The sequence below is a fragment of the Rhinichthys klamathensis genome, unplaced genomic scaffold (genome assembly GCF_029890125.1).
Source record: "Rhinichthys klamathensis goyatoka isolate OS25496 unplaced genomic scaffold, OSU_Roscu_1.1 h1tg000850l_1, whole genome shotgun sequence".
NCBI lineage: Eukaryota > Metazoa > Chordata > Actinopteri > Cypriniformes > Leuciscidae > Rhinichthys > Rhinichthys klamathensis.
In genome coordinates, this window is record NW_026607224.1 from 43,417 (window position 1) to 68,549 (window position 25,133).

A 25,133-nucleotide genomic window follows, 5' to 3' on the forward strand; every position below is an offset into this window, starting at 1 on the left:
CGAAAAAAATTTAAAAAGGAAGGAAAAGTTGCCACACCACCACAAAAAGATTTAATGTTCTCACACCACAGGTGACGTTTTGAGTCCAATGGCTCTTCATCAAATTCGTTTTATTACAATTACGCTGCAATCAATATAGTGTGTTCTTTATTTAAAACAAAACAGTGTGTGACAATGACACTTTATTGTGTTCTCCTGCAACAATGAACATATTTATGTAAATGGGGACAGTCCATAGATCATCTTTAAAAAAAGTTAAACGAAAATTGGCTGAACATAATACTTACATTGCAAGAGAAATCAACATAAACAACTTAAGATTAAGAGAAATCAATTAATATGTCATTTGTAACTTGGAGTGGAGCCAGACAGTAATAACAGGCAGTGTTTCAGTTTAAAGTATAATCCAAATGGCAGCAAATATATGCCAACATGATGACAAACAACAGCAAAAAATTAGAACATCAACATGACAATCAAAGGACAACAATGCTTAACCGACTAAAAAGATTCCACCCACTATTATGCTTTTGAGCCCAAAATTAATATATGATATTGAATATTATCATGGCAACAATGATTCTCAATTGCACATTCAAAGACATAAAACTAAATAGAACAGAAAAAGGAGGCAGAAGAAAAATTGTGTTTCATTTTTTAACCCCATTTGCCATGCAGGCTTTTCACCTCTCTGTTTATTGATGCAAATATCACCATCTGCTAGTCCTGCATATTATATATTATATATATGTGTGTGTGTGTGTTGTTGTTCGTTCAAGTGCGAAAGAGAACTGTATTCTGGCGCGCTGTGCGCATGGTACTGGAGCGCGTTTTTCTGTGTGTCGTGTGTGTGTCACATAGGACATTGACAGGCAGCGCGTTCTCTTTTATCTTGTCGCGCTTGAATGGTTTAAAAGCATTTGGATGAACAAGAGCGTGATTATGTAATGTAAAGCTAGTCAAAGGATGACAAAAATTAACGGATGTTGCGTTAAATATTTGAACGAGTTAAACTGGACAAAAATTAATCCCATGCGTTAACGTTGACAGCCCATATATATATATATATATATATATATATATATATATATATATATATATATGTGTGTATGTATATATATATATATATAAATAAATATAACCTTAAAAGGATAGTTCACCATTAAATGAAAATTAAATCATCATTTACTCACCCTGGTGTTGTTCTAATACAGTGTGCCATTCCTTATTTTTCGTACCACAAATGGAGAAATGAAAAAAACAAAAATGTCCCACTCGTGCTCGTCCATATAACAGTAGTGAATTGCGACCATCATCAAGCTTAAAAAAAAACATGCAAACGCATCACAGAATGCGCATTCATTAGTTCACTCCGACTTGCCAAGAACAAGCACACAGGTTGTGAGAAATCAAGAATAAAAAAAACACGACATAAAAGTATCCATGTACTTTCTTCACTGAACTAAATATCTCAAGACTGGAACTCCAGCTCTCAGTCAGAATGACAAGTTGACAGATGTGAACGTGATAAGTTCATGTTGTGATGAACACAAAGGATATATTTCACCTCAGAGTAGAAAGTACATGGATTGTATTTCATGTCGTGATTTACTAGGTCTTGATTTACTACAACTTGTGTGCTTTTTTTCTGTGTGAGTCGGAGTGAACTGCGGCCCTATCAGAGTCTCATGAATGTGCGCGCCGTGCACAGAAGAAGAAAGGCCAAGGTCAGGATTTTCTGTAAATACATTAAATTTCGGTTTGTTTTTTGCTAAGCCCTATCATATACCCCCAGAATACTTGAAGCAAATGACACATGAAACATCGGACCATACTATGATCCTTTTGAGTCTTTTTTAAAAAGCTTTATTCGGGTCACAATATTCGCTGCCATTCAAAGTATGAGTGCGAGCAGGACGTTTTTAATTTATTTCTTCTTTTGTGGTCCGATAAAGAAAGAATGGAATACGACATTAGAACAACACCAGGGCGAGTAAATAATGACTTAATTTTAATTTTAGGGGTGAACTATCCCTAACCCTAATAACAAATACTTTTTAAATAACTATTCATATCCCAAACTGCTACCAGTCTCATTTTTAGCTTTGCTATGTCTTTACAAAAAAGCGATCACTTGCTTTTCACACTGTTTGAAGGCCTATACTGTCAGGATTTTGAATTTTCATTTGCTTTCACTCCACTGCCTCAGGATGTCCTCTGCTGCTTGCAGGGTAGAGTCCTCCTATTAATGTTAATGAAAATATGAATGAAATAATATAAACAACATTTTAACAAGGTGAACTACAAATCACAATGGCAATCACTTTTCCTGCATTAATGTATGATTCACCTATATAATGCAACCTATATTGCATCTAAAATTATTAGGGCTGTCAAAATTAACAGTTAACTTTGTTAAGGTTTAACAGAGTTGATTCAAAAAAAGGAAACTAAAAACACTGGTCATGGTGATAATTAAACTCAGGGTTCCCACACCTTGGTTAACTTCAAATTCAAGGACCTTTCAAGGACTTTCCAGGTCCAATACCCTCAAATTCAAGGACTTAATGTGGGGACAACATAGTGTAGATCAAATACATTATAAAATATTCCAAATATCTTGAAACTTGCATTTTCCAGGCATCACGTTTCAGTGGTTTCAGTCTATTTTTGCAATGTTTCACGGTGTGTCTGTGAAACGTTGAGGTACCATCGTAGTAGTTTCGTGCGCGCGTGAACGTCATGGCAACGTACACAAAGTACCTCACGCGGGAAGCACTTAACGTAACGCGTAAATGAGAGTAACTGACGTAAATCAAGCAAGCTAGTATTCAAGTGTCCCGAAGTGTTGGCGAAATAACACATTAGCGGACCGGAAAAGCTCTTGCACAAAATAAATTCAAGCACTTTCAAGGACCTGTATCTATTTTCAAAAACTTTCCAGGGCCTTGAATTTTGTTTTTCAGATTCACAAACTTTCAATAATTTCAAGGACCCGTGGGAACCCTGTAAACTTGATAACAGTCTCTAAAGCATAAAATTGGCATCCCATAAAACATTGACATCCCAAATAATAATTAAGCAATTTTATTTCTAAAATGTCTATTTCAAATGATTTCATATTTCATTTCTGTCTTAAAAATACCTTTACGAAGCAGAATCTGATGTATTTCTGGAATTCTTCTCTGTGTTCCGGGCTGTAGAATGCAGACACAGGGATAGTTGCCAGTCCCTATTCAGAAGTGAATAACTTGCTTTAATAATTTAAAATATATTTTGCTATATATGTATATATAAGTAAAAATTGTATAACAGTAAATACTCATGCTTGTAAGTACCTTCTCTTTTATGAGCCATTTCACAAATCTGTAGTCATAGAGTTCGTCTTTAGTACTAGGGTCAGTAAGGTTGATATCTTAAAGAAAAACATTTAAAATCAAAAAGCAATATTAAGATCACTTTATTTTTGAGTAGTCAAGTCAAAACATGAATCACAGTGTGTAGCCTTGTTGTACTTAGATTTCTTATAATATGAGGATTCCTCTAATCATGGAAAACCTGGAAATATCTAGACATTTTAAACGAACATGCCTGGGAATGTATAAAATCTTAAAAATGTTTTTAAATTCTGTATAAAATTATAGAAATATTCTATAATGTATATTTATTTGTAATTATGGATATTGTATATTTTTTTATTATATTTTATATACATTTATATTTGTATATTTTATTTTATTATTACTGGAAAAGACAATTAAATGAAAGAACACTGCAATTAAATTAACAAGCTCAAAAAGAGAATTTTCAGAAGAAAATAAACATGAAAGCTACTCATGTCAGGCAGATAGATCAGGAATTCAAAGATGTAAAAATTGAATTTTTTGAATATGGGTGGTTTTGGTGTGATGGAGAGCTTTTGTCTTTGTTTTGTTAGCATGTATGTATGTTTGTGAAGTATGTTTTTCTTGAGGTCCCCTCAAAAACGAGATGTCACATCTCAAGGGGTTTTCCTCTCAACAATAAATTTAACAATTTAATTTAACAATTTCTATAATCCATAATTAAATCTGAGTTCCTGTTTTAATACTTTGTTCTACAATTTTTCTGTTACTTACTAAGCTTTTGTCTTTGTTTTGTTAGCATGTATGTATGTTTGTGAAGTATGTTTTTCTTGAGGTCCCCTCGAAAACGAGATGTCACATCTCAAGGGGTTTTCCTCTCAACAATAAATTTAACAATTTAATTGAACACTCTCTATAATCCATAATTAAATCTGAGTTCCTGTTTTAATACTTTGTTCTACAATTTTTCTGTTACTTACTAAGATTTGAGATATCTGCAATCATGAAGTATCCTCCCTGGGGCAGAATAGGTTTTAGGCCAACGCTCTTCAGACAATCTGCCAGTCTCAGTCGCTTTTCATGAAGATGGAGGGGTAACTGGAGGAAATAGCTGTCCTCTGTTCCAAATAAATCATATTCCCTCTGAAAACCTACTGCTACGGCTTCCTTAAGAAACAATAATTGACAATGTCAGTCCACTGAAAAAAGAAAAAGTTACACAAACTTTATATTTAAAACACATTGCATTGTTTTACCTGGGCAGCTGTGGCACAGTGATACACCGAGTTCTGATGGACGGTTTTTAAGTGCTTCATGATATGCCCTGATCCCATTGCCCAACCCACCTACATTAAAATAAAGTAATGTGATGAACAAAAATAGAGAAAATCTAAAATAACCTACTACTGAGGCACTTCCAGCCAGCCAAAGACAGAATGACAAATATAGGCAATTAATATTGCAAAAAACAAACCCTGTTGAATTTGGCCAGCTCACCTTCCACCCTGTGGCACTGAAAGTCTTGCCAGCACTCCCTATGGTGACAGTGCGTTCCCACATACCTGGCAGACTGGCTGTCAAAAAAAAGTCATTTTTCTTTAAAAGTCCACAAAACTGTGATGTATTGCATTATTCGCACAGTTCTGCACTTACCGATCTTCACATGTTTCGTTCCATCATATGTGAGCCACTCGTACACCTCGTCGCTGATGCAAATGACATCATGTTTAATGCATAAGTCAGCAATCACCTGAAGTTCCTCCTGCAGATAGACCTGCAAGAAACCACAGTTAGGGCTAGGCTGAGCATATAGGCATATGTATCTGTGGTTAAACTTAAAAACCTTTCAGCTCAGTTTCAGCTCCAGTTCTGAATGATCGGAATTTACATTAAAAAAAATTACTGCGGAATACAGTAACAAAAGTGACAGTAAAGGCATTTCTATTTCAAATAAATGATGTTCTTCTGAACTTTCTATTCATCAAAGAATCATGAATTTTGTTTATTTTGTAGTATTTATCAAAATATTAAGCAGAACAACTGTTCTATTTCATCTCAGTAAACACACCACACACACAACCAACCTAAACCTGAGTTACCTGCGAAACCATCCGATTTCTTGACAGATTACGTGAAATTCACTTGTATAAAAATATATTGGATAAAATATAATGGGTAAAATTGTCTTCTGTTTGTTGGGGACTTACCTTGCCAAGAGGGTTATTAGGAGTGTTAAAGACAATAGCTTTGGTACGAGGACTAAATGTACTCGCCAACTCTTCAGGAGACAACACCCAGTCAGCACTGGATAAAGCAGGACCACAGCCTTCCCTCTGTCAATACACATCAAGTATTATTCAAAACAATTTTGAACAAGTTTTTTGAACAAAAACAAGTTGACAGATCTTGTCACATGATATAAGAACATACTGGTTTAAGGGGCACATATATAGCTGTTCCTCCCGCCATCTTTACCATTGGCTGATAACAGTCAAAGAATGGCTCCACAATAATCACCTGCTCATGAAAAGGAAAAAAGGGGCATTCTGATATCACATATCGAACATAAAGAAACAGACATTGAGTGACTTTTTTGCTCTCTACTAACAATGCATCACAGAATAAAATATAATTTTATGAACATGAATATTGCCTTGACAATGATAACTTTACCTCATCACCCTCATCAATAAGAGCCTGGAAGGTGCAGAAAAGTGCTTGATATGCTCCAACAGAAACCAAGATATCCTCCATTGGATCTATTTCCCGGCCAACAATCCTACTGAAGAACTTGGCCAGGATCTTCACAAGATTTGGGTGGCCCTGTATGACAGCATGTTGTTAGATTCTTTAACAAAGCTTTACTAATATACTTATTATATTATGCAGCAGTTATTCATTTAGTAAACAAGCAAATCGTTACTTCTAATATCTTACAAAAGCACGTGTGTACTGGTGCATGGGGAAACCTCCATTCAGTGCTTTGCAGAAGGCTTCCTGAATGAAGCTAGGAGGGGGGAAATCAGGGAACCCTTGACCCAGGTTCACAGCCTTATAATCGGCAGCCAGCTGAGTGAATTCCACCCTACACAAAAGGAATACCATGGAGTTTTAAACATAACAATTTATTTACTTTACTTCAATATGTTGGATGCAGAATGGTAAGGTAGATCTATCATTACTGTAACCAGATAATTACACAGCTCCCTTTAATACAAGAATGGCTATTTAGCGCCATCTTGCGACTCAAAACTGTTATTGCGATTACCGACTATAAAAATGGAGGACAGTTACTTTGAATATTTATTGTAGCCCAAGCATAAAACCTTTAATATATATAATATAATAAGCACTATATGTGTAACTAGATTTTAAATATATAATAATACTTTGCAGTGTTGGTTGACCAAATTTTTTTTCTACGTAAGATAATAAAATAACTCAATATTTATGTCCATGTATTTCCTTGTTTGGTAAATGCCGTGTAATGAGCCGAATGTACAGCAGGATGCAGTCTTATACTTTGACTACTTACCATATATTTTTGTCAATTCCTTCAATCCTTCTCGCGTGCAATTTACGAGACATTATGCCCTGCGTGATCAAGCAGAAAATAATGTAATAAGACAAAACTGTTTCAAATTACACCACTAAACCACAACATGCTCAGGAATACCGATCGTGTGAAATGTCTCCTACCTTATCAAGAAAACCTGCGATTGCTAATCTGTTTGACACCGAAGGTCCAATTACCGCCGCTCTTCTCCACATGCAGTTTTTCTAAGTTACTACAGGTTTTCTGCCGTAAATCAGTAACACACAGTAACAGATTTATCAGGCCACATCTCTAGCAACTGAACTGTCAACCTTAAAATGACGTGCAGTCAATGATTCAGACATGACAGTAGTCTTTGGGATTTAACGTTAGAGATTCGAGAGACAAACGAAACGCGATCATGTGGTAAAATGTCGATTTAACTCTGTATTCTAAAAACGAATGCACAAAACTTTGTTTCGCACAAAAGCTTGATTGTTTACTTCCCCAGCTATTAAAGACGTCACACATTTACTTCTTGTGAGCCAATGAACCTGCGAGCAGAGCTCCTCCTCCTGGCAGCAGAATTCTCTTAAAGGGAGAAATAAGACATTCTTCAAAATATTTTTTATAAAATTCTTGTGTTGAGCAGAAGAAATAAATTTGTACAGGTTTGCACTTGAGGGTGAGTGAGTACCTCACAGAATTAGATACTATCAGATAACAGCATTTCCCCCGCTGTGGGCGTGGCCAGTGACTACTAGCACTGACGCTGTCAACATACACTTTGTAATTTGTAATGATCATTCTTATTGTACAATGTTTAAACACATAATGAGAAAAAAAGAGGCCAAAAAAGCATTTTTCTCTTGCTTGTTTCCCAATCTAGCATTCCAATAAACCTTGCAAAGTACACCATGAATAGTGTTGGCTCTGTGACAATTTGCTTATGTACCTCTACTGTAAGTCACTTTGGATAAAAGTGTCTGCTAAATCAATAAATGTAAATGTAGATAAACATCTCCAACCTTGGCTTGGCAGAATAATAAAAACACAAAATATGGACACAAATAATTTTCTTTATAAAGATGAAATCTTAAAAGTGACAACAGAAAAAAAAACAGTTTCTTCACATTGAAATTTTGCGAAAAATTAGTACATTTTTAATGTCTCTTTCAGCCCTAAGCACAAGGCAAAGTCCTTTTTTCTCCAATTCCACCTTTCACCCTTTCTGCCTATAAGTCAGCCTTCTTGAGATCCCCAGGCAGCACACGACCCTTTTTTCTTGCCCTCTGTTTGCGCTTCTCTATCTTGGCATCCTTGCGTTGCTTAATATTCCTTTTCCGCTTGTCTTGTCTCTTTTGCATCTTCTCCACAACTTGCTGGCTCCTCTTTGTCCACTTCTTTTTCTTCTGAGTTTTCATTTTCTCCTTCTTCTTCAATGATTTGTGCAAGAGTTCCTCATTGTCTTTGATCTTCATACCTTCAGCTTTGTAGAGAACATTGGTCCACCTCATCTTCTCTTCCTCTTTTTCTGCTTTGCTTTCATCCTTCTCCCTAAGCTGCTCCAGGTAATCTTTCCTCGCCTCAATGCGTGTTAAAAGCTGCTTGTAGTTCTTACCAGTGAGCGGAGTCAACATTCCTTTCACTTTCCTTTTCTTTTTATTCAGGATCAGCTTTGTTCCTTTGTCCACATAGTCTTCTCCAACATCCATCTTATTGAAGACGATGAAGCTCTGCTCCGTTTTGGCAGGCGCGCTCGATGTAGAGCTGACTTGCAGTTGAGGTTTTGCTATTTCTTTGTCATCTTCTCCTGCCTGCAATGCTGCGGCATCTGCTAACTTTTTCATTCGAAACTCTTTCCTTTTCCTCTTACGACGCTCCCTTTCTTGTTTTCGTTTTTCTCGTTTTTTCTTTACCTCCTCCGAGGAAGGATCTTTAGGAGTGCCCTGAAAAAAAGCACATATAAATACTTGGCTTAAAATCTCCTAAATGTGTAGTATAATACATTTCTTATTTTATTCATGTAAAACTTTTTTTTATTAAAAAAAAAAAGTAATGTTTATCATGTTGTTTTTTAAGATAGCTTTTATGAACAATTTCTGCAATTTCTCTGACCCGTAGAAAACATATGCTCTTAAGTAAAGAGATTCAGCATTTTAACACTTAATATCCCTCTGACAGACATGGCATTTTATTCCATTTTTAATCTTTTAGTCCAACTGGAGCATGTACCTGTCCACGAGACTCCTCAATCTTCTGGTGGAGCCTCTGACGAAGAATGTCTACAGCATTAAATTCCTGTGATGTTCCACCTAACAGGGATGAATCAGTTAAAATAAAGCATTCTGAATGAATATTCTCTCTTTACAAACTGCTTTTTTACCCTCAGTCTTCTTTTGTGTCTCTGAAATCCCATTCTGAACATTTTTTCTCTGAGCTGGAGGTACTGCAGGCTGAGTGCCCTTTGGAACTGGTTTGTTTTTCCTTGCATTCATATTATCTCCTTTTGTTGGCTTTTGCTTGTTCTTTTTCTTCTTTGGAGGCGCACCATCTTTAACCCCACTGCCTTGGAATGGAACTAAAGGGGGATTAATACAACTTTATTAATTATAATTATTAACAAAAAGGTTATTTTGTACTTCTTCGAACTGCTTACAAATTCAAACTGTGCATGAATAAATAAATAAACCAACAATAACAATTTCACCACTGCTGCAGATGACTATTCAACATTAATAATTCATTAATGTGCGATTAACAATGCAGAACATTACCATAGGGTCTTTTCTTCGGCTCCTTGTTCTGAGACACACATACTTTACGTGTCAACTTCTCCAGGTAATCATACTTCGCAGCAAGGCTGGCCATGATTCCTATTACAAGCACACAAACAAACTAATAAATAACAAATACATCAATTAATAAAGGTAGCAAGCGTATCATTATGCGTTTAACTTGTTCGAAATATTTACCTCGCACAATAAAACAACGTCGAAATTTCACCGCACAACTTCTGTGATGTTTTAACTGTGTTTCATCAGCTGGAGAATAAATACAAAGGCATTTTACCTCCCTAGAAATAACACACTGAATCGGATAAAAGCCTTCAAATGTGGACTGAATACGACAGCACTAATAACTTCACCAAATGTGTATTCAGAAACATGCCCCACGTGTGTTTGATCTTGCGCATGCGCATGATGGTTCAGAATCCCCGGAAATGGTTACATTGAAAGCATTCCCCTGAAAGCACAAGCCATGTTATGTAGTCGACCTGACAGTTGCTGTTTAGGTTACAACAATCCCAGCTATCATGAGCAGTTTCAGATTAATGCTGATGTTCTCTCATAATACATTTAAGATCATTCGAGGAAGTGTAAGTTCATTTTCATTTTTTTCCACCTCATAAAGCAGATTTCCATTAAAATAATGTTTATTTACTATCAAAATGTTTGTAATTTATTCTTGACCGTTAAAGTGTAGTAGTTCATTTGTTCTTTTCTCAGATTCTCATCTCACCCAAGAGGACCCTGTTTGTGACGCGACATGGTTTATTCAGACGGCAGGATGCCCGAGTGCTCCGGTGTAATTCTCTTTACGTTTCTCATTTATTAAATTCTTAATTCTCAATAGACTTGTGTTCGTTAAGATTTTGAATGTTTTTTTTTTACAAATAACTGTTTTCTATTTGAATTTATTTTAAAATATAGCATCATTACTCCAGTCTTCAGTCACATGAACCTTCAGAAATCATTCTATATGCTGATTTGCAGCTCAAGAAACGTTTCTTATTAATAATGAAAAAAAAACTGTTGTGCTGTTTGTGGAAATTAAAAGAACAACATTAATTTGAAATATAATTTTTAAAAACAATGTAAAAGTATACTTTGTCACTTTTTTTATCAATTTAATGCATCCTTGCTGAATAAAATTATTAATTTCTGTTGAACCCCAAACTTTTGAATGGTAGTGTAAAATAAAAAAAGGTTAACAGTTAGAGTGAGTTTCTAATAGGCTAGAGACTAAAATATAGCTGTCTTTCGTTCAGGCATTATGCTTGAACAAATCTTCTGATTTTTAAAGTGTTTTTTTTTCATAGGTAACCTATCCAGGTTTAGTCAGCGCTCAAGTTCCACTGTTGCGGGAACGGAGAAAGGAGAAGACTCCTTCCTGAAGTGGTTACTCTTGTTAATACCTGCCACCACCTTTTGTCTTGGAACATGGCAGGTACATGCATGATGGTGGTGTTTATCTGTAAAAAATAAAATAAAATTCATTACTAAAACTGCAATTAGCTTTTGATTTTGTAGTTAAAACGCAGAGAGTGGAAGTTGGAGCTGATCCGTGATCTTCAGAGCCTGACGACTTCAGAGCCTATCCCACTGCCCATGGAGTGAGTCTGTGCCTTCTCCACATCTGAGTGCCACACTCTCCAGTGTTATTAAGCTTAGACGTTGTGATGAAGTGGTAATGTAATCTGTGTGTGACAGTTCTATGGAAATCAAACAGCTGGAGTACAGGCGGGTGAAGGTGCGTGGGCGTTTTGATCACTCAAAAGAGCTGTATGTCCTGCCCCGCTCCCCTGTGGACCCTGAGAGAGAGACCCGTGAGGCAGGCAGGATTTCCTCCAGCGCTGAGAGTGGAGCTAATGTCATTACTCCATTCTACTGCACTGATCTGGGGTAAAAACACAATCAATTTAGATTCCACTGAATTATGTACACTTGCCTTGCACTCTAATGCGTAAAAACTCTCTGGATCAATTTTTAGGATCACTATCTTGGTGAACAGAGGTTATGTACCCAAAGCTAAGATCAGACCAGAAACCAGGATGAAGGGACAGGTAATAATGTCTTCATTAATCTCTACTGAATCAAATCCATGCATAAACATTATCAACTATCATCAGGGTCTCACTGTATTAATTTTTCTCTGAGACTTTAGATTTTTTTAAATTACATTATCTTAATCTTTCTACATGTTAAATAATTTTTGAGGTTGTTTATATTTTCTAAAAGGTGACTGAGGATGTGGATCTTGTTGGCGTGGTGCGTTTAACCGAGCAGCGGAAACCATTTGTCCCTCAAAACAATGTGAAGGCAAATAGTTGGCACTATCGGGATCTGGAGGCCATGGCGAATGTCACTGGTGCTGAGGAGATCTTCATTGATGCTGTGTTTGGTTAGAGCTGCTCTTAATATACTAACTTTTGGTGAATATTTAGTATAAACCCATAAAACGTTTTGCCCAGTGATCACATCAAATGTAATGAATGTGAGTCAGTTAAAATCTTTTTCTATTCTTTCATTCAGACTGCACAATACCTGGTGGGCCAATAGGAGGGCAGACAAGAGTGGCCTTGAGAAATGAACACATGCAATATGTCATCACATGGTTTGTTAAAATACATTTTACTCATTCATTGTCATTTACCTCAAAACATGCCTTACTTGTCTGGATTGATAAATGGACAGTTATTTTTATTTAAGTCCTCATACATTTACCCTTGAATTGAAAAAGAAACAAAATTGCTTTAAAACTATTTAAGAACTATTTGATTGAGGTGAACTGTTTTTTATTGTTAACAACTGAATATTTATTTATTTATTTTAGGTATGGACTGTGTGCTGCCACCTCCTACATGTGGTATGCAAAATTCATCAAGCGTATTGCTTTATAAAAAATGTCAGCACTTTCCTCTTGTGGAATATTCACTGTAGAATAATAAAGCTCTTTTAATGTTGAACCCAATACTGTTAATAAAGATGTGGATCTGTTGTCTGATAAAATAATGAATTAGTTAAAGTCCCTGTAAAGTCAAAATTAAGTATGTGTTCTGAGTTTGTCACACCACAGAAAAATGTGTTATTAGCCACCCAGACAAATTTGAATGATAAAAAAAGCCGGCAAGTACATAAAATAAGCTATCAAAATCTTGAAAAAATGAGCAGTATTCTGCTCTCAAACGCTGGGGGCGTGTCCGCTGGCTGCGCTGAAACCACGCCCACTCGCGGGAAAGCAGCCGACGGTGATATTTGTGATACTGCTTTCGGGACGGGGAGATGAAGGCCGAGGCGGGAGATAGTCGGTTCGGCCCCATTCACCAGTAACAGCGGATTATCAGTGAATCCCAGTTGTCTCCGACGAAAGTTTATAAAACTATCCCGTGTAAAATGATCGCTACAGAGGCGGGTGTTGGCGGTGATCCTCAGCTCTCCATCAAGGTTGGCTCTTCACAAAATTAATCTACCTCTTCGTGATGTGATCGTTTTTAGGAAATTTAAATAAAGACACCGATCTGTTTTGTACATGATCGCATCCAGGTAGTAGCCAACGCATTTCCGTGTCGAAGCAGCTAGCTAGCAAACTGTAGGCTGTAGTAACTAGTACTGACAGTAAGTCACGATTGAGTGGCCTCAGTGCGTCATCAAGTAGGGGCGTGTCCAGGAGCTCAGGGGCTCCAGTGCGTCATCGAGCCCCGTTTTAGCCCCGCCCAAAAAATCCAAAAAATAGCAATGGTGAAAAACTGTTTAACGGTCTAACTCCACAATTCAGTAATTCACAGTTCACAGTCTTTGTAATATGTTTTAGCAATACATGTCTAACATTTATAATGGGTTTAGAATTTTTTTTTTTAGAATTGCCTTTACAGGGACTTCATGCTATGATACAAAGGTTATAAAGGGGAATTATGCTATAAAGCCGTGGTTCTCAACCAGCCTCAGCAAACTTCAAAGGAGGCCACAGGATAACACAAAATTCTGTAAACTGAAATTATTTATTTTATAATTTTTACAAAATATTTCTTATCAAAACAAAACTGTTACGGTTAATAAAAAGTTGGAAAACAAGTAGTGTTTCCACTTCCAGCAGGAATTCTGGAGTAAGTAGGTATGCAGCTACTCTTGCGGTACTTTGTCATACACCGTTAAGACTGTGCAGCGCCGCTTCAAGTCGAACACAGATATTATCTTAGCCAATAAGGACATTTAACCCTCTGGTGCTCTTCATGTGGCAGTCAATTTTTTATTTTAATGAAATGTACTTTTGTATTTTTAGGGGATTTATTCATTTATTCACTTTGAGCATAGACCTGAACATGACATTTCCAACTTAAATTTTAAATGCTTTGGAACAGACTTAAGTTTAACAGTCTCTTTTTAAAGATGACACTTGGCAGAATATTCCTGAAGTGAATTTTTTTAAGTGAACTTAAGGTTATAGAATTTTACATTTATGAAAAATTCACAATACCATTTTCATATTTTATATGAAAACATTTTACTCAAACTGCAAGAAATCAAGCCATAAATCTAAACTAGCGTTTCAAATTTGAGCTTGATATTTCAAAGAATGAGCTTTCAGCAAGATTGTTTGCGCAGTACCAAAAGCTTCCACTATATGAAATTAAGATTCCCATTCATTTCCAATGCAGGAGTACTAGTGACTTTTTCAGAATAATAACCTTTATGAATCATGTCCATGATTTTTTGTGTTCACATAACCTTTATCAAGTTTTGTACCATTCTGAGAAAGTAAAAATTCAGTAAAAGAAAAAGAAAAAAAAGACCAAACAGCACCAGAGGGTTATTTATGGACATTAATGGGATGCCGTTGAGTATAAATGTTGAAACCTATTTTTTAGTCTATGGTTGAAACCCAGCTCTATAAAGGTGGTTTAAATAAAACATTTTTAGAGATTTGTATAAAGGTTATAAAAATTTGTATAAATAGTACCTAAAATCATTCAGTTGATTGTATTGACTAATGCCGGGCGTACACCAAAAGACTTTGAAAAGATTTTATAAGATTATCAGCTCACATCTAAAGACTTTGGGTTCACAGTTTTTAGTCTCAGACTAAAGATTTTACAAACACTGAATCTTGTAGTGACACTATTTACAGGACTACAACTAGATTTTAGCTTTTTATTCCCACCAAATTCCTCCCATCATGCTCAGCAGTGATTTAACAAAAATGGAGGAGAAGCAGCTACAGTTAGCTACTGTATCACATTATGTTGTATGATCCAAAATATGTCTGAAGGTAGGCCTACAGTGGTGGTGGTATATAAGATAAGATAGACCTGACATTCCCACAATGGGGAATTTCTCAGTGTTGCAGCAGCACAGTGGATATACACCCCTAGACACATAATAAATATGTTCACTTTCAGCCTTTAAATCATTTTTCACAAAAAAAAAGACAAGTTTTTTTAAAAAGACAAACCTCAAAAAAATATATATATATAATAATGTAAACAATGTATACAATAAATAAACAGTGCAGTGATGGCTGCTCAGTGCAGTGATGGTGTTCTGCAGGGGGTGGGAGTCACTGTCCAAATTATGTGATTATCATCATTAAATAATAATAATAAATTATCATTATTATTAAATTATATAAAGGCAACCATACAGTCATGTGAAAAAAAATAGGACACCATGAAAGCCTGTCTATTTTTTAACATACGGACATAACAATTTTAACAATACTGAAGGACCCAGTAATTTAACTAAACTATTTAAAAATAAGGAAGGTCTTTTTAAGACTCTCTGTGAAATGTAATTTTAAAAGAATGCAATTTTTGAGGAGGAATAAATTAGGACACCCCCCATATATTCCCCCCACACTGCTTATGAGTGTGGAAAAGGATTTAAAAAGATGCATATTTCAAAGGACTTTGACATCAGCCATTCCACCATTTTATCTCACTGAATTAATTTCAACAAAGGGGGGTATCACTAGTTATTAGGGGTCCTAATTTTTTCCTCCATTAAAATAGGCATTTTTATGCATATTTTTTGTTTGATGAGTAAAAAAATGTTAATTTATATTGTTTAATTACAATAAATCACTTTCTTTTCCAGGAATGAAAAAAAAAAAAATCAAATTAGACGTTATGTGAACATTTCTTAATAAAGAGTTGACTATTTAATGGGATGATAAGCTCGACAAGGCGCTCCTCTTTATCCACGGTACATTTTCGCCTACTTAGCGCTCGTTGTGTTTCCACGTCCGTCGACATGTTTCTTTGTTGTGACTGATGGCTTCCTGTTTCCGGTTTTCTGAGAACGATTTTATTGGTTGTTGATTGTTTTACGTCAGTAGGACTACGCTAGGACTTGCGATAATATCAAACATGTTTGATATAAAAGACTAGAGAAAGACTGGCATAAATCGGGTCGCCGACTGCAGATTATCACCTCACATTTAACGATCGAGATGACGGGAGCGCGCCGAGATTCCAGTAAGATTCCTAAATACTGCCGGTCTTTAGTCTGGGACTGTGAAAATCCTTTGGTGTACGCCCGGCATAAGATGTAAAAAAATGAAATCTTGAAAGTTTAAAAAGAACAAGTCAAACTCAAGATACTTGTGTGAACATTTTTATTTATTAAACAAGCTGGGAACTTAACCCAGTTTAGTAGCCAGCTCCTTGGCCTTTGCCTTCTCGATTTTAGCAATGCGAGCAGTTGACTTGGAACCCAGGACATTGCCTCCCCAGTGACGACGGATCTGAAGAGAGAATTGAAATGGGAGAAATAAATATTAGATTCAGAAATCAGTTAGCAGAAAGAAATTTGGTTATACAATGTTAAATAAACTAATTGAAAATAATAAAAATGTAGTGTACTAGTTTCAGCAATTGCAACCACAGAAGGAAACAAACTGACCTCCTCGTATCTGTCATTGTAGTTGGTCTTGATAGCTTCCACCAGTTTAGCAAGAGCTGCTTTGTCTTCACTAAAGAGTGGGAGGGAAGGACAAAAACAAAACATTAACCACAAAGGTCTTGTGTCCATAATGCCCAAATTAGTGTGAAACTGCAAATCATTTTGCTCAGGGTTAAAAAGCTCTTTGAAACCACACGGTTGTTCAGTTGAAGAAATTCAGACATCATTGCCATAGGATGTGCAGCACAGAAAAGTGAAACATTAATGTGTGTGTTACTCACGGGTTGGTCTGTGTGAAGGCAACAGAAGTGCAGGTCTTTCTGTGCACAAGTCTGCCCAGTCTAGCCTTGCCCTTGACAATGCAGTATGGGACACCCATCTTACGGCACAGAGCAGGCAAGAACACCACCAGCTACAGATGACAAATTAAACCAATTAAGAATTGACAACAAACCCCACATATACACAAATCAAACCAAAAGCCATAACAATTCTGAAAAGAATTGTTACAGAAATGCTCCTGAGAGACGTTGAGTGGTTGTTGCTCAGGGTTAAAAAGCTCGTATTTTTAATCTTCATTTTGAATTCAGGTGAAGAAATTCAAGACATCATTGCAGACAACCACAACAATTTATGACCAGATGTCCATTCTGTACAAAAAGAAAAACACCTCAATGGGATCCACGTCGTGCGCAATAACGACAAGCTGTGCCTTCTTGCTCTCCACTAGTGTGGTCACCGTGTTCACACCTGAGAAATAACGAGACAAAAAAAAAAGATATACATATATAGCTAGCACTGGACAAAGGGAGGCCTTGAAGTCAAAAAGGTTGAGAACAACCGATGGATGCCATGTACAAATGAGTAACTCATAACTCAGGAAAAGAATGTACCTTTCAGTGTCTTGAAGGAAAAAAGACTTTTAAAAAGACCCACCTGCACGGAGGACTGGTGGCCTCTTAGTGGGCACGTCTCCCTTTCCAGCAGCCTTCTGTTCAGCACGAGCCAGCAGTCTCTGTTTCTTCTCCTGCTTGGTCTCTGGCCTGTACTTGTGGGCCAGCTTGAACAGCTGGGTAGCTACAGAAAGTTAAATTTAAACAATTTTAGGTGTAAATGTAAAAGCCATTAGTTTTTCAGCAATTATAATTCTTGCAACAATGCCAGGTCCCTCTAAGCTTACAATTTAGGACAAACTTAACCCAACACTAATTTTAAAGTACAATTCCTAGGCAGCATTATACAACATACAAAAGTGCATCAGTGATCTTGGTGGAAACTGTCATCAACTTTTCAGATAGCAAATATTCTTCACATCATCTGCACATCCACAAAGTCAAATGCCACACGTCTAATAAAACATTTAGAGGCCGATCAATGTTTTTACCGATTAATTGGTGGAACTATTGGTTCTCTGTAAGAACCCCCCCCCCCCAAAAAAAACCCCCAGTAGTTTAATTCCCTCCGGGATATACAATGAGGTTGGAAAATTACATTAAAATGGATAGTAAAAAAGTAGTAATTTACCTACCCTCATGTCGTTCCAAACCCGTAAGACTTTCGCTCATCTTCAGAACACGGATTAAGATTTTAAATGAAATCTGAGATCTGTCCCTCCATTGACAGCCTATACAACTACTTTCCAGTCCCAGAAAGGCTGTAAAAGACATCATTAAAGTAATCCTTGTGACTTCAGTGGTTTGCCCTCAATTTTATCAAGCGAAGCAAGTGCTGTTTGCACCAACCTTTTTCACACCACTTTATTTACAAAATATTAATCTCCAACGCGTTTTTTTTGCGCAAACAAAAAGGAAACAAACGTTTCTTCATAAAATTGAGGTTAAACCACTGGAGGCACATTAATTTAATGATGTCTTTACTATTTTTCTGGGACTTGAAAGTGGTCATTGCATAGACTGTCAATGGATAAACAAATCTTACAGGTTTGGAACGACATGAGGGCAAGTAAATGACAGAATTTTCATTTTTGGGTTAACTATCCCTTTAATTATATTGTGAATCATTTACATTATCAGGATCAATTCATTGTTAATTTTCTAGTAAAGCACCTTTACATTAAGCAGAAATTTTCCTTCTCGTTACAGATTAAAAACTATCCAATTAATCTTACCAGCACATTTTCCATTTTTAAAGTATCGGCAAAACCACTATCGTCGGCCTCTACATGCATTGTTGTACAGACAGCATCAGAATGTCAAAAAAGACTCACCGGTCTGGCGGTCCAGAGCCTGGGTGAACTGGTTGATCGCGGGGGGAACCTTCAGACGCTTGTAGAGAATAGCCCGTTGCCGCTGTAGCCGGACATAACGTGGCCATTTCACAAATCGGGTCAGATCACGCTTTGGCTGGATGTCCTGACCTGAAGATTAAAGCACATGACTTACATTTGCAATAAATGGCAAAAAAAAAATATCAATTGATTTCCAGACATTTGTGCATCAGCGATCTTGGTGGAAGATTGTCAGCATTACTGTTAAGATAGCAAATATTCGTTACATCATCTGCACTTATTTGACTGTCACACACTTTAAACGCCTGTGTGGGCTCAAATCTCAAAGGTCCAGTTATTACTCACCAATGCCAAAGTTCTTAGGCCTCTTCTCAAACAGGGGGTTCACGACTTTCTTGGCCTCATGCTTCTTGGCCACTGAAGGGGCTGGTGCCACCTTCTTCCCCTTAGCCTTTTTCCCCTTAGGCTATAGAGAGACACAACATTACTTATCTTGACTCCATAATGAGCATAAAGTTCAACAGAAACAGCATTTTACAGCTCTTGCTCAGTTTAAAAGATGAGTTCAACACAATGTTCAGGTGAAGAAATTCAAGTCATCACTGCAAAAGCCAAAAAAAAAACCCTAATGGTCAAAATACACCAACTTATGTTGTGACCTGCGTTGTAGCAACTTAATTGCTCAAACAATTTAGCATTGCAGATATAAACGCTTACCCAACACTGTATTCTCATTAATCATAATTGGCAAATTATTAATTAGCAAACGGGGGTGTAATATTGTAGACTATACAACGCATGTGTTTAAGAAACACCAGCGGGCCGATCCGATTCATTGTGGCCTACAAATCAATACGCTAACATGTTAGCATTCGAGTTAGAGTCCATAATTAAGATACTCGTAATAATAAACATGTTATTAAAAAAATAATAATAGAGTGAGTCCGTTTTAAAACTACGGACAATTAAATGCTTACGGTCTAAAGGCGGCACATCTCGAGTCGTCACTGCTGACATAAAGCGGACACTACACCTTTTAGAAGTTCTCATAATTCTTAATCTACATACTTAAAACGATCACAATTCTCGTTCAGCGAGCAAGCGCTGGTGCTTTATTTTCCATAACCGATTTACTATGAGCCCTACAACAGCCTACAAAACAGGATGCTTAAGGATTTTAAGAAGTGAAGGCTTCCAAGTCAAAACCATCCGACACTCACCATGTTGGTTCAGACGGAAAGGAAGAAGAAGAGGATTGTGGGAAATATAACTACCGCGACAATTGGTAATGACATCATCTGTACGCGACAGAACAAACGCTCATGTTTATTTGAAGCGATATTAGAAAAAAACACGAATCCGGTCAGTGTAATCATTGTGGACTTTTAGAAACAGTAGAGCATGTGCTGATTAACTGTAGCGCGTATGAAAGTGAAAGACTCCAATTAAAAGAGGAATTACAATTCTCTGACATTACAGAATGTGCTAAACAGTTCTTATAAAGGTTATAAAGCTCTTCTAAGTTTCCTGAAAATAACAAAGTAATATAATAGAATATAGGTAGATTTTTAATATTATTTTTCCTTTGATATCATTGCCTCACACTCCATCCCAGTAGGTGGCGGAATATGGACCATAAACTGGTTTGCCAACCGCCATAAAACATCAAAAGAAGAAGAAGCGATATTAGAAGAATGCTTGTAAGTAGCGTTTTTATATATTTAAACTACAGTATCTACACTGTTCTTAACTCATTAATTATTAATGCGTGATGTACAGTCGCATAAATATCCACGCGCTGTTAAGTTACAGCGTCTAAGTGAAAAAAAATAAATCTCGAATGGAGACATTAGCAAATGCATTAATCTAACGTTAACTGTGTTGAAGAATAGAGACAATACTCTTGGTTCCACTTTTATGGGTTTCTTAAAATAGCCAGAATAGACATTTTCACAGATGGACGAGCTGTTATTAAATGAAGTTGCGTCGACATCACGAGCACATGTTTGTCCAATTGAACTCTTAATTATGCAGATAAGAACGTTAAACCAGGATTTACAAGTGTACAGTATGAAATGTAAAAACTGACTACATAGGGATATTACTAACTACTAAGCTATACAGTAAACAGACTTAAACATGTAATAACCAGTATTATTAAGGGTTAAAAATTAGAACAGACTTTCATATTTTTTTCATCATTTTTGAGAGCACAATTTCATAAAAAAATGCAATAATGCCTGTTTATTATATGTGCTTAGTAGCGGTTTGTGTGAAAATTAATTGCAATTCTAATAAAGTTTTGTTTCAGATTCTTACTAAGTAGAGAGTGACTGAAAAGTGCAGAGATGACCTCTCAGAGAGTCCTCCCGCAAAGCAAAGAGACTCTACTGCAGAACTACAACAAGAGACTTAAAGATGACATCAGGTCAATTCTAGACAATTTTACAGAAATAATCAAAACTGCCAAGGTATGTTAGCATGCATGCATTGTGCTGGATGACATTCATATTGATATGATTTAGCTCCAAAACAATAATCTGGTTATCTCATCGATCAGGTGGAAGATGAGACTCAGGTTTTCAGGGCGACACAAGCTGAGCAGGACCACTACGAAATGCATGTGCGAGCCGCCAACATTGTAAGATCTACAGTGATAAACAGACACCTCAGATACCAGTTAACACATTTAAAAGGATAGTTCACCCCAAAATGAAAATTCTGTCATCAATTACTCACGCTTGCGTCATTCCAAATCCATAAGATCATTTTCGTTCATCTTCAAACACAAATAAGGATTTAAAGAAAAAAATCTGTGAGATTTCTGTCCCTCCATTGAAAGTCTAATCGCCCAGAATTTCGACGTTTCAAAACGTTCATAAAGAGATTGTAAAACATTGATCAGCAGATATATACATAGGGCACTCATATATGGTTAACAGAATCTCAGTTGTACTTGCGTTACAATCGAGAACAAACTTCATTGGTGCTTGATGGAGCTCAAACGTGCTGCCGTGATGCGAGTGTAAACCTCATTGGTTCTTGCGTGTCAAGCTTCCGTTTACCATATTTGATTTGCTGTATGTGCGTTCGCTGATCAATGTTTATATGTGAATAAAAGCCTAAATTAAATCTGTTTGTCATATAAAGCGACCGTGTCTCTTCAGAAGACTTTGGATTAATCCGCTCGATTCATATGGATTTATTTTACAATCCCTTTACATTTTGAAGCGACTAGATTTGAAATGGAGGGACAGAAATCTCTCAGATTTCATAAAAAATATCTTCATTTGTGTTCTGAAGATGAACGAAAGTTTCATGGGTTTGTGATAACATGAGGGTGAGTAATTGAAAGCAGAATTTTCCTTTTTGTGTGTACTATACCTTCAATGTGTTTGTGTTTTAGGTACGTGCAGGAGAGTCTCTCATGAAGCTTGTCTCGGACCTGAAGCAGTTCCTCATCCTAAATGACTTCCCCTCTGTCAATGAGGCCATCAGTCTCCGCAACCAGCAGCTGCGCACGCTGCAGGAAGAGTGCGACAAGAAGCTCATCTCCCTGCGTGATGAGATTGCCATCGACCTGTATGAGCTCGAGGAAGAGTATTACTCCTCCAGGTACAAATAGACCAGTGATCCCAAACGTGTGCAGTTACCTCTGCCTTCCATTGCTTACAAACGTGATGCATATGTAAATCATAAGAACATAACACAGGGTGATTAATGGAGCCAGGCATTAATATGTCTATAAAGATATTTTTAACTTACTTGCACAACCAATTATTGGCTCCAACTGTTGACAATTTTAAAATATGCGCTAACCTTGTTGGTTTGCCGTAATTGTTTTATTACATCTTGCTAGTTTGGTCCTCCAGACACATACACACATTCATATCATACCATTGTGCCTTAATAAGAGTGTTCGTTCTTGCAGGTAAGCCTGTAGCTAATGAAAGAGTGTATTCTCCTCTCACACAGCTCAGTCATGTAGTAAGACTCTGTAGACCCTTGGGTTTTATTCCACTTGTCATGTTTATAACAAGCCAGGCATCATCATATCTGTTTCTGCTATGCTTCTAATATAGTAAAATCCATATATCCATATTGTTATATCCATCCATATTGCAGTCACACCAAAGACATTATAAAGCACTTTCTATATAACTGGTTTTGTACAAGAAAACCCTTCTGTTATACATATATAAGTGCATGTAAATATTTCCCCTCCGGGTGCCTTAATCAATTGTGTTTTAGAAGATTTACTTCATTTTGCAATCAGGAATCAGGATGTGTATTTACTTTTATTAATGGAGCTGGTCAGATTAATTTGTTTATAGAGATTAGTATAGTATAAATCTGGATCTTTATTGCTATTTAAAGATTTTAGATACATTTAAGCTGTCTTTGAAGCGCAACATTGTAACCATTAATAGTTATATGTGAAGAGAACATTTCTTTGGGTTATAATGGAAATCATTTCTTAATTGAAATAGTTTTTAATTTTAATGTCATTTGATATTTGATTGGACACAATGTTGGATGAGCTTCAAAATTCACAGACGTTAGAATTTTTAAAAAAGAATATAGGGTGCTGTAAGTATTGTATAAATTACTTTTAAAGAATCATATTAATTTGCTTACTGGAAGAAAATTGTTAAGATCAAGAAACAATTTGTTTTTTTCCCCCTGAGAATTCATAAATGCCATTTTTTTCTTTTTCTGTTATATTAATTGAATATTGTGCAACTGGCAAAATATTTTAGCTTTCAGTGGCATATGTCAATTTCAAAATGTAATATTTATCATTTTAAAAAGCATTTGTTTTCATCAGTGGTTTAAAATCGCACTATACTATGTTTCTTTGTGGTGACGTATTTAGTAGAAACAGTGTTGGTCACATAAGTGCCTGTTTAAAATGTATCAGATTATTTGTCAGTTTTTCCACAAACCATTTCAAATTCCATAAATAAACCAGATAGAAACGAGAGCACATTTAGTGTCCGATCTATTATTTGCTCGTCTCCGAATTGGAATTTATGTTCTGCCTCTGTCTGTTGAATTCATAGTCTAAATTCTCTGCTGCTTACAGCCTTTCGCTTTTCATCTATTAAGCAATTCTATTATTAAACTCTACACACATCTGTTGAATGCACAGAAACACAGCAAACAGAAGAGTAATGTGATCTGACAGACCAAAACTCAAAGGACATCATGTGACCACACGTTTCCAATCAATAAGTTAGTGGCAATGCTGAATAATGCTTTTCACAACTTCCTTTCCCTGCTTGGGCTTCCTTTCCCAGTTCTTTCATGTTTTGTCAGTTTGTCTGTGTATGTGTCCTTTATGAATGTTCATTATTCATATATACTCCTAATTGTTTACTGAGTGTGTTTTTAGGCAGAAGTGGACAGTAGAAATGTTAGTTTGTGTGCTTGTGTATAACGTGTGTGTATAACGTTTCTAGCTGTGGACAGTGGGATGGTGTTGAGTTGCCACTTTGTGAGGCCTTTCATCGGCGGGACAGTTGGGGGTCCCCCGAGACGACCTCTGACCTTTCACATGCCAACCCAGAGGATTCAGACCATTTGGGGACCCAGGAGTCCATGCACGGCAGCAGCACTAGTGAGCAGTCGTGAAATACTGGCGGCTTCCTTCGTGGACCAGTTAGATTACACAGCCAAGAACCTTGCCATCTAAATAAGCCCCATCTAAAACCTCCAGCTGTAGACTGCAAATCTAGAGAACTACTTGAATTGATGAGATTTTTTCCTGCAAAAATGACACTGAATTAATACTGAGAACATTTCTTATAAATAGAATTTCAGTTTTGTAGCTGGGTAACTTAGTTCTGGGTAACAGTGGTATAATAAAGTGTTTTTTCTTTCTGTCTGTTTATTGGTTACATTTAATGCCTCTAGTTTGAGTAATAATACAACTATTCTATACATTATTTTCATCATTGTTCTGCAAAAGAAAAGTAGAATAAAAAAAATTCTGTAATTAAACTTGTTTAAGGAAATGGTGTTTTGTATAGAAAATTAGACTTCTTTGTAAACATGATGCTGCATACATTCAGAGTAAATATTGCTGCTCTATTTAAGTAACAAAATACACTGTCACTATATGTTACATGTAAGTACATGTGCACTGTACTGCTCTTCATGACTTCCAAGGAAGTTTTCTCTTTGTCATTATTTTAATTCTGTAGAATAAACATTTCTTTTAATAATAAAAAATGAGGTTTAATTAATATAGTGATTAAGCAATTTTGTTGATTTGTTCCACATTATACTGAAACACATAACATTAACATATTGCACAGTACATA

General features: G+C 36.3%; 5 protein-coding genes and 5 non-coding genes across 13 annotated transcripts; 2 read left to right on the forward strand and 8 right to left on the reverse strand.

The window, feature by feature from the left end:
* Positions 1 to 1,433: 1,433 nt before the first annotated feature.
* kyat1 (kynurenine aminotransferase 1) lies at positions 1,434 to 7,117 on the reverse strand. 2 transcript variants are annotated; one of them, XM_056243845.1, is made up of 14 exons: positions 7,044 to 7,117; positions 6,880 to 6,938; positions 6,282 to 6,429; positions 6,018 to 6,167; positions 5,775 to 5,861; positions 5,552 to 5,677; positions 4,998 to 5,118; positions 4,842 to 4,918; positions 4,601 to 4,690; positions 4,325 to 4,511; positions 3,339 to 3,415; positions 3,146 to 3,232; positions 2,154 to 2,242; positions 1,434 to 1,746 (listed from the first exon to the last, which is right to left on the reverse strand). In XM_056243845.1, the coding sequence occupies exons 1-13, from the start codon at positions 7,113 to 7,115 to the stop codon at positions 2,183 to 2,185; spliced, it is 1,341 nt and encodes a 446-aa protein (XP_056099820.1). In that variant the 5' UTR covers positions 7,116 to 7,117; the 3' UTR covers positions 1,434 to 1,746; positions 2,154 to 2,182. The 2 variants fall into 2 exon arrangements, with proteins under 2 accessions (XP_056099820.1, XP_056099821.1); XM_056243846.1 differs by lacking the exon at positions 1,434 to 1,746 and having other exon boundaries at positions 2,135 to 2,242.
* A 638-nt stretch (positions 7,118 to 7,755) lies between these two features.
* Positions 7,756 to 10,059, reverse strand: surf6 (surfeit 6). Of its 2 annotated transcripts, none has more exons than XM_056243828.1 (5): positions 9,952 to 10,059; positions 9,657 to 9,755; positions 9,266 to 9,460; positions 9,115 to 9,194; positions 7,756 to 8,828 (listed from the first exon to the last, which is right to left on the reverse strand). In XM_056243828.1, exons 2-5 carry the CDS (start codon positions 9,748 to 9,750, stop codon positions 8,115 to 8,117), a joined length of 1,083 nt encoding a protein of 360 aa, XP_056099803.1. In that variant the 5' UTR covers positions 9,751 to 9,755; positions 9,952 to 10,059; the 3' UTR covers positions 7,756 to 8,114. The 2 variants fall into 2 exon arrangements, with proteins under 2 accessions (XP_056099803.1, XP_056099802.1); XM_056243827.1 differs by having other exon boundaries at positions 9,657 to 9,777.
* Positions 10,060 to 10,111: 52 nt separating this feature from the next.
* Positions 10,112 to 12,633, forward strand: LOC130078292 (surfeit locus protein 1). Its single transcript, XM_056243830.1, has 9 exons — positions 10,112 to 10,258; positions 10,389 to 10,467; positions 10,982 to 11,109; positions 11,193 to 11,275; positions 11,373 to 11,564; positions 11,653 to 11,725; positions 11,901 to 12,063; positions 12,195 to 12,276; positions 12,496 to 12,633. The coding sequence occupies exons 1-9, from the start codon at positions 10,196 to 10,198 to the stop codon at positions 12,560 to 12,562; spliced, it is 930 nt and encodes a 309-aa protein (XP_056099805.1). The 5' UTR covers positions 10,112 to 10,195; the 3' UTR covers positions 12,563 to 12,633.
* Positions 12,634 to 16,258: 3,625 nt separating this feature from the next.
* rpl7a (ribosomal protein L7a) lies at positions 16,259 to 19,542 on the reverse strand. Its single transcript, XM_056243847.1, has 8 exons — positions 19,525 to 19,542; positions 19,153 to 19,273; positions 18,787 to 18,936; positions 17,496 to 17,636; positions 17,230 to 17,309; positions 16,841 to 16,971; positions 16,560 to 16,629; positions 16,259 to 16,401 (listed from the first exon to the last, which is right to left on the reverse strand). Exons 1-8 carry the CDS (start codon positions 19,540 to 19,542, stop codon positions 16,297 to 16,299), a joined length of 816 nt encoding a protein of 271 aa, XP_056099822.1. The 3' UTR covers positions 16,259 to 16,296.
* Positions 16,721 to 16,791, reverse strand: LOC130078305 (small nucleolar RNA SNORD36). Its single transcript, XR_008805916.1, has one exon. It is a non-coding gene; the product is annotated as a small nucleolar RNA SNORD36 (small nucleolar RNA).
* LOC130078303 (small nucleolar RNA SNORD36) lies at positions 17,100 to 17,176 on the reverse strand. Its single transcript, XR_008805915.1, has one exon. It is a non-coding gene; the product is annotated as a small nucleolar RNA SNORD36 (small nucleolar RNA).
* On the reverse strand, positions 17,813 to 17,881 carry LOC130078302 (small nucleolar RNA SNORD24). Its single transcript, XR_008805914.1, has one exon. It is a non-coding gene; the product is annotated as a small nucleolar RNA SNORD24 (small nucleolar RNA).
* On the reverse strand, positions 19,012 to 19,083 carry LOC130078307 (small nucleolar RNA SNORD24). The gene has a single exon (XR_008805918.1). It is a non-coding gene; the product is annotated as a small nucleolar RNA SNORD24 (small nucleolar RNA).
* On the reverse strand, positions 19,350 to 19,415 carry LOC130078306 (small nucleolar RNA SNORD36). Its single transcript, XR_008805917.1, has one exon. It is a non-coding gene; the product is annotated as a small nucleolar RNA SNORD36 (small nucleolar RNA).
* A 1,526-nt stretch (positions 19,543 to 21,068) lies between the features above and the next one.
* On the forward strand, positions 21,069 to 24,810 carry med22 (mediator complex subunit 22). 2 transcript variants are annotated; one of them, XM_056243831.1, is made up of 4 exons: positions 21,069 to 21,278; positions 21,368 to 21,448; positions 22,214 to 22,422; positions 24,270 to 24,810. In XM_056243831.1, the coding sequence occupies exons 1-4, from the start codon at positions 21,156 to 21,158 to the stop codon at positions 24,439 to 24,441; spliced, it is 585 nt and encodes a 194-aa protein (XP_056099806.1). In that variant the 5' UTR covers positions 21,069 to 21,155; the 3' UTR covers positions 24,442 to 24,810. The 2 variants fall into 2 exon arrangements, with proteins under 2 accessions (XP_056099806.1, XP_056099807.1); XM_056243832.1 differs by lacking the exon at positions 24,270 to 24,810 and having other exon boundaries at positions 21,073 to 21,278; positions 22,214 to 23,791.
* Positions 24,811 to 25,133: the final 323 nt, after the last annotated feature.

Coding starts and splice junctions, on each gene's coding strand:
- kyat1 (XM_056243845.1), bottom strand. CDS start 7,115: ATGTGGAGAAGAGCGGCGGTAATTGGACCTTCGGTGTCAAACAGATTA. Junction 6,430..6,879: donor GGAATTGACAAAAATATATG/GTAAGTAGTCAA, acceptor CCTTTTGTGTAG/GGTGGAATTCACTCAGCTGG. Junction 6,168..6,281: donor ACCAGTACACACGTGCTTTT/GTAAGATATTAG, acceptor GCTGTCATACAG/GGCCACCCAAATCTTGTGAA.
- surf6 (XM_056243828.1), bottom strand. CDS start 9,750: ATGGCCAGCCTTGCTGCGAAGTATGATTACCTGGAGAAGTTGACACGT. Junction 9,461..9,656: donor GCCGAAGAAAAGACCCTATG/GTAATGTTCTGC, acceptor ATCCCCCTTTAG/TTCCATTCCAAGGCAGTGGG. Junction 9,195..9,265: donor GACACAAAAGAAGACTGAGG/GTAAAAAAGCAG, acceptor CATCCCTGTTAG/GTGGAACATCACAGGAATTT.
- LOC130078292 (XM_056243830.1), top strand. CDS start 10,196: ATGAGCAGTTTCAGATTAATGCTGATGTTCTCTCATAATACATTTAAG. Junction 11,276..11,372: donor CCTATCCCACTGCCCATGGA/GTGAGTCTGTGC, acceptor TGTGTGTGACAG/TTCTATGGAAATCAAACAGC. Junction 11,565..11,652: donor TTCTACTGCACTGATCTGGG/GTAAAAACACAA, acceptor ATCAATTTTTAG/GATCACTATCTTGGTGAACA.
- rpl7a (XM_056243847.1), bottom strand. Junction 16,972..17,229: donor ACGACGTGGATCCCATTGAG/GTGTTTTTCTTT, acceptor TGTCATCTGTAG/CTGGTGGTGTTCTTGCCTGC. Junction 16,630..16,840: donor GCCTTCACACAGACCAACCC/GTGAGTAACACA, acceptor CCCACTCTTTAG/TGAAGACAAAGCAGCTCTTG.
- med22 (XM_056243831.1), top strand. CDS start 21,156: ATGACCTCTCAGAGAGTCCTCCCGCAAAGCAAAGAGACTCTACTGCAG. Junction 21,279..21,367: donor AAATAATCAAAACTGCCAAG/GTATGTTAGCAT, acceptor CTCATCGATCAG/GTGGAAGATGAGACTCAGGT. Junction 21,449..22,213: donor ATGTGCGAGCCGCCAACATT/GTAAGATCTACA, acceptor TTTGTGTTTTAG/GTACGTGCAGGAGAGTCTCT.